Source organism: Poromitra crassiceps (assembly GCF_964638095.1).
Source record: "Poromitra crassiceps genome assembly, chromosome: 9".
In the NCBI taxonomy this organism is placed as follows: domain Eukaryota; kingdom Metazoa; phylum Chordata; class Actinopteri; order Beryciformes; family Melamphaidae; genus Poromitra; species Poromitra crassiceps.
In genome coordinates this window covers 12888025-12898198 of record NC_139630.1, presented here as the reverse complement: position 1 = coordinate 12898198, position 10174 = coordinate 12888025, and the positions used below count along the sequence as shown (strand labels likewise).

Below are 10174 nucleotides of genomic sequence, written 5' to 3'. Positions count from 1 at the left end.
ACAGATATATTATCATATTTGTACATTTATTTATATAGATAATTGATTAACATTTAGATAATATAGTGTACTAGGTGGGACTACATTTTAAAGGGCACTTACCAGAGCTGATGGTGAAGGTTCACTGCAAGGGTGAATTGTGGGTCAATAACTAGACATTACTGACATTCAAAACTAAACCAAACCTCAAGGGTTATAATTACATACTTATAACGTAGCGATACAAGAGGGAATTCAGGTGGCACTACCCTGTAAAAACAAAGGGGGTTAAAGAAGTGCTACATGTGCGTGACGATATTTTTTCGGATGGCAGATAAAAATACGCATACCAAACTTCGGACTGTGTGTAAACTCCGCCTGATATTCAGACTGAAGATCGTTACTGTAACTCATAAACTCCTTTCCCCTCTACTCAAGAGGACTGGTCTGGAGCCCAGGCCCGCTCCAACCCATTACGCAGAGTACGCAGACTGCGTAGGGCATCACGTGCTCTTAAGGGCACGCCCCTCCACAACCAGGTGCCCTCGCTCTGCAATCTAGCGTACTCTACTTAAAATGCAGCTGGAGCAGCTGCTGTTGGTCAGATGGTACGTGTACGCTGCAATGGGCATCAAAAGGCAGCAGGAGTCGGGGGCGGAAAAAATAAAACAGAAGAAACTGCGGGCTGACTGTCAGGCATCGATTGCAGGTAGGTGAATTCTGGAAAATTCGCTTAAACCATGCTAGATGTTAGCCATTACATTAGCGTTAGCCAAGTTAGCCAGGCCAGCTATGTTAACAGACAACTTGCTAGCTAACATGCTGATAGCATTGCTGCTGCCTGACCGAGCAAAACCCCGACCGCGGGGGGCGGGGGTCGGTTGAATAGTTGCATTTTAATTTCAAAGGTCTGTGTGTAACCCGAGCCTACGTTAACTGTCTGTGATTAGTTTAGGGGGGAGGGACGGCTTTTACATGCGCCATGTTGCCATGTTGTGATGTGTGTGTGTGTGTGTGTGTGTGTGTGTGTGTGTGTGTGTGTGTGGGGGGCAGCTGGCTGGCTAGAAAAACATTTAACTCTGCATGCATAGCTAATTCATTTCCCCTGTATTTAAAAATTAATTCAGGCTCAATGCTGAAATTTGTGAGAGGAGCAGGAAGTACACCAGAACACGAGGAAGCAGATCCTCCTGAGCAATTGTCAACCAGCACCAGCAGTTTAGGTATGTGTTTAGTTTAGTTTAGTTTATTAAAGGATCCCCATTAGAAGGACATGACTGCACCTCTAATCTTCCTGGGGTCCTGTGTGTCCTCTGGGTGTCTTGAAAAATATTCAACTCGCATGCATGTACTAATTAATTTCCCCTGTATTTCAAACTTAATGCAGGGTCAATGCTGAAATATGTCCACCGAGGAGCAGGAAGTACACCAGAACACGAGGAAGAAGAGCCTCCTGTACGATCTTCAACCAGCATTTCAGGTGTGTGTGTTGATTTGAGCTAGTTGTGGAGTGATGTCATGAATGGCATCACTGGGGGAGTGATGTCATGAATGACACCACTGGTCCACAACTTGCCTCAAATCAACTCTATAACTGTCAAACTAAATGAATGACTCATTCATCATTTTATTATCAGTGAAACTTCATGAGAAAGAAGCTGATAAAGCTCACAGGCTCTAGCATCTGCCTGCTTACTTGCATGTACAGTTTAACAATCGCTTGTTTGCTGACATGTACAGTAATTCTAACAATTGTTTGTTTGCCACATGTAATGTAATGTGAGATACACTAGTATCGTTCATTAATGATTTTGCAGTCTTTCGTTTGACAGTTATTGAAAGTTTTGCAGTCATTCAGTTAGTTTGACAGTTACTTAGAGTTGGTTTGAGTTAAGTTGTGGAGTGGCCGTCCACAGCTTAACTCAAATCAACTCAATAACTGTCAAACTAGATGAATGACTGCAAGACTGTTTACAGTTTTCTGATGCTACAACTGACTGTGCATTAAATATTCAATGCTGCAGTACCACAATTTGTGATGTGCAATTTACTAACTGCAACTTATTGCACCTTACCAGTATGTCCTTTTATTATTAGGGTTAGGTGTGTATCCCATGGTAACATGTTAAAAAGGCCTTGTTTCTCACATTAAACAACTGTGTGGAACTTGAAGCCTCTGCCTCCACCTTCTTCTCCTGCTCGCCATCCTAACACTATCATTCTGCATTCATACTGCTGTATATAGTATAGCTTTATGTACCTTACATGTGTTGTCACTTCATATTTGATAGTACTTTTGATCAGGATTAAAATACAATGCACATATTTGGCACTTGATTTTATATACTTTTATTATACCATCATGTACTGTTATTGAAGATTGAGCTTTCACAAACTATAAATATACTGCATGAATAAGTATTCGGTTTTAAGATTGCAGTTGTTTATTTTGCGGGGGGGGGGGGGCACCACGGGGGGGGGGGGGCACCACAGAACAATTACGCTTAGGGCACCCAAATGGCCAGGATCGGCCCTGCTGGAGCCAGTCTATAAACTCCTTGTCCATGGATCATTTTGATGTTCTGTTGCACCTGTTTTCTTTTGGAAAAGTAAATGCATGATAGCTGTGGGATATAGGCTATTGGATTTAATTTAATTTTTGTATTCATTGTATTTGCACAAAAAAGCTCTGTCCAGTAGCCTAACCTGGAACACTTTTATTTTGAGATGTGTTTGAGTGAGAAGGTCCTACTTCATGCAAATGATAAGAATTGTTTATTTGTTTATTTGGATCCCCATTAGATGTAAGAATTGTTCTATGAATCTTAATTTTAAACAAAGTTACAAAAACGTTTGTGTAAGCTGTCAATTGTTGTTTTTAGAAAAAAAAATCGGAATCGGCAAAAATCGGTATCGGCAAGTCAGACTATTCAAAAATCGGAAATCGGAATCGGCCAAGAAAATGGCAATCGGTGCATCCCTAGTTATCAATCTAACAATCCTGGTGTGCACTGGATTCCTACATTGTTCCTGAATGCTGTTCTAGCTGCACCCTGGATTAGTAGCACGGCTGTGCACAGGGCACCCACATACTCTATACTGAATATCTTACCAGTGATTCCCTCATGATTTCACTCTGCACCTCACTGAAGCTCTGCTGTGTTGCAGCAACTTTACAAAGTCACAAGTAAACAAGATGGAGGACATAGCAGCCGAGCTAAAGTGAACTAACAAACTGTTGTGTGTTTTCTCAGGGTCAGACTGAGCCATGGAGACGATAGAGATGCCAGCGCTTGGCCGGCCTTTCAGCCTTGGGATGCTGTACGACTGTCGCCAAGACTCTCTGATCCCTGGTAAGTATGACGCTTCGAAGGTTCAACCGTTGCCATGGTAATCAACGCTCAAATCAGCAATTGATGCTTTTTGTTGTTGTTTTTTTCTTTCCTCCTCTCTCTTTCTCTCTCCATATGCACAGCCAGCTAACGTGAGGTGTACTGTAGCGTCGTGAGACAGTCTCTAGTTTTCTGGCTGAGCGGGGTCCTTCTATTTTTAAAACAGGGAACTCACACCGATTCAGATTCATTCAGATTCATTTATTTAAAGAGTGGGACATTACACGTTAATGAACAGTACAGCCGTACAGTAAACATGTCAGGTTATATTGCCAGATTAATAATACGGAAGATTAGTCAAACCAAAAATGATTAAAACACACACAATTAATAGAACCAAAAAATTAATAGTACAAAAGGTTAGTAAAACCTAAAATGAATAAAACACACAGAGCATGCAGCGAAACATGACAGATGTTAAGTGTGGTCACATTGTTGTTTTGATCTGAGCCATAATTTCAACTGGCCTTTGAAAGTGGCGAGACTAGGGCATTCTCTAATAGAGGGAGGTAGATTATTCCAGAGGGTGCTTCCCGTAAAGGATAAGGTCTTCTGGCTAAAAGAAGTTTTTCTAAAGGGGACCTCGCAGACCTTGTTCGTGATGGCCCGAGTGACACGGGTCGAGTTGGCGGTCGAACGATATTTGATGAAGTCAGCAAGAGGAGGCGGCGCCAGTCCATGTAGAACTTTGTATATTAGACAGGCAGAGGTGAAATTTCTAAAGTTCTCAAAACTTAGCATGTCATATTTACGTATGACATGACACTGGTGATGAGAAAAGGGTTTTTTATCTAGTATTTTCAGGGCTTTTTTATAAAGTAATTCGGCTGGTTTGAGAGTAGTTACTCCTGTCAACGACCAGCTAGTTATACAATAATTCAGATGCGAAAGGATCATCGAGTGTAAAAATAAAAACGCAGCGTCTGTGGACAGACAGCTCCTTATTTGTCTGAAGTTATACAAGTGGAATTTAATTTTTTTTGGAGATCATTTTAATGTGATTTTAATGTGCTCACGGCATGCGCCGTGAGCACAAACGCACCGAACAGCCAGTAGCCACACAGACGGCGTATGGAATTATTTACCTATCTAAATGCAAGAGGTTGTTCAAGCAATTTGAGAGCATGATTGATCAATTTCACGTTCAGATTTTGGACCCTTGGACTCAAAAAGCCCCCGCGTGTGCTTACATTTGCTCTGCTTGTCCTCAAACTGTACTCTCACACTCAAAGGTTTTCTGCTTGGACAGATTTCCTGCACTTGTACTCAGAAATCCGCTGCTCACACTTACATTTCCTCTGTTCGCGCTCAAACTCGGTGCCTGCATGCAAATGTCCTCCCCTCTCTGACAATAAGAACTTGATTGTTAACCCCTATGTTGCAGGTATGACATTGTGGGACTGCAATGCCCTGGACAAGGATATACAAGAAAGACCACAGCACAACAGTGACTTTGAGATAGTTGCATCTGATTCAATTGAGGACAAATCTTCTGCATTAAATGTTAACGCCTCTCTGAAGGCAAGTTTCTTGAGTGGTCTGGTAGAGGTTGAAGGATCTGCCAAATACCTAAATGATTGTAAGACTTCAAAACATCAGGCCAGAGTAACACTCAAATACAAAACTACTACAAAGTTCCAGGAACTCTCAATGGATCATCTTGGAAGAGGCAATGTGAAACATCCGTATGTTTTTGATAAAGGAATAGCAACACATGTAGTCACAGGTATCCTTTATGGTGCACAAGCCTTCTTTGTATTTGACCGTGAGGTGTCCAAAAAGGAGGAGCATCAAGAAGTTGAGGGCAATCTGAAGGTGATGATCAACAAGATCCCTATGCTTACGATAAAGGGTGAAGGTTCCCTGCAAATGAGAGACGAAGACATTGCAAATGTTGAGAAATTCTCCTGCAAATTCCACGGGGATTTTAAACTTGAGAGCAATCCTGTGTCTTTTCAGGATGCAATACAAGTCTACCAAAGCCTTCCAAAATCACTGGGAGCAAATGGAGAAAATGCTGTACCAATGAAGGTCTGGTTGATGCCCCTGAAAATCTTAGATTCATCTGCTGCTCAACTTGTCCGTCAGATAAGCATTAGATTAGTGCACGAAGCACAGAGTGTGCTGGAGGAGTTCAGTGAGCTGGAGATGAGATGCAATGATGCAATGAAAAACACTACAACCCAACAATTCCCACAGATTCACAAAAAGCTGAAAACCTTTAAAGAATTGTGCTCTGTGTACAAGCTGGAATTCCAGAAGACCCTGGCAAAGAAACTTCCATCTATCCGGGAAGGTGGGGAAGAGGAGGCTGTGCTGGCAGAGATCCTGAAAGAGAGACATTCTTCTCCATTCAACAACAAAAACCTGAGTGAGTGGCTTGATTGTAAAGAGAGAGAACTCAACATCTTAAAATCTCTTACCAACATGATGAAAAACACCAAGATTGTCACATCTCAAAATGTTCTTTACGATGAAATATGCAGTGCAGAGCATGCTGTGTGCTTTGCTTTCACCTCACTGGAAAATGCTGAACCATACCTCTCAGCTTTATCCCACTACTCACAAGAAACAGCCAAAGCAGAGAGTCCTGACAAAATCACATATCATACGTATGATGTAGAAAAGGAACAATGGTACTTTTCAAAGGAAGTATCAGATGCAATGCGGCAAAAAGCAAAGCTCTTCAGTGATTTTGCAGAGACCAACAAGGACAACAACATTAGGTTCCTAACAACAGGTATGAGAAATGAGATGCAAAAAGGGGCAAGTGTCTATCTTTATAAAGAAGGCTTCTTAGTCACTGACAACTTTGAGCCACCTTCAAAGCCTGAAACAGCAGCAATAAGTGACACAACAAGTGTGACAGTGAAAATTTGCCCACCAAGATTTGGAGCAGAGAACGTCACCCACTACTCTGTTGAGTATTGTGTCAAAGGAGAAGATGCTTGGCAACAAAAGATAGCATCAAAAGCTGAAGAAGTCACAGTGTCTAGGCTGACTCCTTACACAGAGTACAAGTTCAGATGCAGAGCAGTATGCTCAGTAGGTAACGGGCCAGCCAATGAAGTCTTCCTTACAACCTTACCCACTAGTCCTCCTGGAAAACCTCACGTTGAACCACATTCAAGTGAGATATCAGTTAGCTGGGAGAAACCTGCTGAGTTGGGCAAAGGTGTCACCATTTTGAACTACACCGTGGAGTATGCAAAAGCAGCCCCCAACGTGAAACATGAAGAACTTGAATGGCACCAAATGGAGTCAAGAGCTGAAACGGCCATCATTTCTGGGCTTCAGCCAGAGACAGAGTACGCTGTCAGGGTCAGATGTGAGTGTGGTGCAGCTGGCAGAAGCAAGGGAAGCATCACTGTTAATGTCTGGACAACAAAACATGGATCTGTGCGCCTTGCAGAATCCCTTAAATGTACAAGCAAACTTATAAATTCTGAATCACCTGCAGTTTACAGCCTACCTCTGAAGAAAGAAGATATGCATTTAGATGGATGCAGCAGCTACAGTTTTGCTGAAGAAAACAAGAGAAAAAAACGCACTATAATGCTTATTGGAGAAACTGAATCAGGAAAGTCCACTCTCATCAATGGGATGATCAACTACATTGTTGGTATAGAGTTGAATGACAATTTCAGATTCAAACTGATTGATGAGGATCAGATGAGATCACAAGCTGAAAGCCAGAGTTCTGAACTCACAGTGTACAAAATCAACCACCAAGAGGGGTTCAAAATCCCATATTCTCTGACCATTGTTGACACACCAGGCTTTGGAGACACAAATGGAATAGAAAGAGGCCAGGCGATCACAGAGCAGATCCAGAGGCTTTTCACCTCTGCTGAGGGAGTCGGTGAGATTGATGCAGTGTGTTTAGTGACCCAGGCCTCTGTTGCAAGGCTAACACCAACACAAAGCTATGTGTTTGATTCAGTGCTCTCCATTTTTGCCAAAGATGTGGCAGAGAACATTCGGATGCTGGTGACATTTGCAGACGGCCAGCAGCCACCGGTTCTCGAGGCATTCAACATCTCTGGTGTCCCATGCCCTAAAACAGACAGAGGACTCCCAGTTCACTTCAAATTCAACAACTCAGCGCTCTTTGCAGACAACAGAACCATCAGCGGCACAACTTGTGATGAAGATTCTGATGAAGGCATGGATTTTGATCAAATGTATTGGAAGATGGGTGTCAAAAGCATGAACACATTTTTCACTGCTTTAGACAAAATGGCAACCAACAGCTTGCAGATGACCAAAGAGGTTCTAAAAGAGTACAGGCAGCTTGACACGGCCATTGAAGGTTTGCAAATGCAAATTCAAGCTGGATTGGAAAAGCTTGAACAAATTAGGATGACACGACAGCAAATGGACCTCCTCCTTGAAGAATGTGGACAAAGAAAAAACCAAAAGGAAATTACAGAAGCTATGAGCCCCATCATAATTGCTAAAGAACGCATTATGGAGCAAGAGAAAGAGGTGGCAAACCTTCAGGATGTGATAGTGCCCCTCACAGAGCAGGCAGCACAGTGCTTAGCTCGGCTGAAAGAGATAGTCTTGAGGCCTAACCCACTGAGAAATCCAGAGTACATTGACAGGCTCATTGAAGGAGAAAAGGACCAGGCTCGGATCCAATCTTTGAAGGTTATGAAAGACAAAGCAAACCTCATATCCAAGGTAGCCAAGCAAGGGAACCTTACAATCATAGCGCAGGAAATGCATGGCGAAAACACCCTAGTACGACAGCTTTTGGAGCTTCTCCAGAATATAGGTCACAAACTAGATAATGACAGTGATCTACAACTAATGATGAATCAATTAACACGTTCATGGTTGTGGGCGAGTGGTGCCATGGCACTACTCCGATACCTCACGGGCAGTGATGGGCAAGCTATTTGGAAAATGTAGTAAGCTAAGCTATCAGTTACTCTTGATTAAATATAGCTAAACTACATTGAAGCTATCCCCAGAGAAATGTAGCAAGCTAAGCTACGAGCAACATAGCAAAAGCAGCTTGCTACATCAAAGCTACTTTTTTTCTCATTTTTTTTCTCAAACAATCTCATTTTGATTGTTTATTATATTATAAAACACACTGAAACTCTCACTGGCACAATATTCAAAAACAGATACTAAAACCTGAACATCTTCTTCATCACTGCCAGTGGCTCCCTCTGGCTCTGCCATCTTTCAAAGTTCATTGCTGATGTAACTTCGCCAGCACACGCCGTATTTTGCCCTACCCTTAACCAATCGTCAGTCTTCATTGCCTAACCCCAACCCAATCAGAGGCAGAGTAGTGCCGGGTCTAGCTGCAAGAGAGGCAAGGATGCTAAAAAGCAAGGATGAGACTTGTCCGTCATAATGGAACTGGAAGTGCTTTATTGGCTACACAGGCACACTTGACATATGCAATGTCTCCTCCTGTTTAATTCAAACCGCAGCAGAAATCTCCACTGCGTGCTTTGCTCATGGATTTTCTCTGGCGAGTATAGCTTGTAGCTTTTGCAGGAAGCTACAAGCTACTTGGGTCTATAAATAGCTTATAGCTACTGAAAAAGCTACTTGGTTCAAAAGTAGTGAAGCTACCACCAAGCTACTGAGAAATGTAGTTAAGCTATGTAGCTTCGCTACTTGTAGCAAGCTACTGCCCAACACTGCTCACGGGTCTGACACCTCACGAGTCCGAAAAATGAGGCATTGGACAGACGTCTCATTAGTCCAAGAGCTCGTTAACCCGACAACTAAAATCTCACTAATCCGACTGCTCATTAGTCCGAAAATAATGCGCTCTGTTTGCAGCGCATGAGTTCTCATTCAGTCGAGACTGAATGTACACAACGGCAAATTGTTCTGCTGGTTTTCTCTCCTTTCTCTCTCAACCCCTCCCTCCTTCTCCCTCTCCTCCGCCCTCTCTCTCATGAACATAATTATGTTTTTGATCATCCAATAGTTCCAGGCTATGACACTGCATGACTATTATGGCCTGATGACACGGAGGTCTAATTTATGATCCGATGTGCATTATTAGATATGACAATATGGAAACGCACTCCAGAACAGGCTGGAAGGAACGTCGTAGCCTATATGCCTACTATTGTGTGTATTACGGCGGGTCGAGGTCTGTTTAATTAGGCAGCATGCGTATCGATCCTGAAAACACATGATCAACAGTGAACATTTGGATGCGCGCATGGAGACAGGGCGCACAGATGAAGATATAGGCTAGCTACAAACACACACACTCTCTCTCTCTCTCTCTCTCTGTCTCTCTCTCTCTCTCTCTCTCCCCCCCCCCCCCCTCTGTGTGTGTGCGTATGTGCGCGCGAGTGCGCTCCCTGCGCATGTCTCTCCCTCTGTTTTTTAGATGCAACTGGAACAGAACTGAACTCCTTTCCCCGCAGCCGTCTCAGTGCATAGCCTATAGGCTACTCCTTCCGAATTGCGCACTCCTTATAAACTGCTTGGCTTGGATGCGCGGGGACGCGCGCTGCATCTGAGAGCCGTGATTGTATTTCATATTATTTGGTTATAGGTTCAAATGCTAATATCGCCAAATTAGCCTAGGCTATAGGCTATGTTTTTAATACCTCTTTATGGGACTTAGGCTATTAGTTGCCCAATTCAGTTGTGCCAGCAAGGTTAATAGTTGAATGCACTTTGCTTTCATTGTTTTGTTTCTATTGTTTTCCAGAAACCCTCTGGAGTCAAAGCCACACATCTATCAATCTCTATCTGTTTGCCTGTTCTTTAACCCCCTGCCTTGATTCAACAGTCACACTACAATCTGAACT

The 10174-nt window shown here is 42.9% G+C and overlaps 1 protein-coding gene across 1 annotated transcript; it reads left to right on the top strand.

The window, feature by feature from the left end:
* Positions 1–3247: 3247 nt before the first annotated feature.
* On the top strand, positions 3248–9800 carry LOC310782178 (stonustoxin subunit alpha-like; the record flags this gene model as incomplete). Its single annotated transcript, XM_083642865.1, has 5 exons — positions 3248–3332; positions 4756–6111; positions 7150–7233; positions 7336–7683; positions 9748–9800. 5 exons carry the CDS (start codon positions 3248–3250, stop codon positions 9798–9800), a joined length of 1926 nt encoding a protein of 641 aa, XP_083498991.1.
* Between the last annotated feature and the right edge of the window lie 374 nt (positions 9801–10174).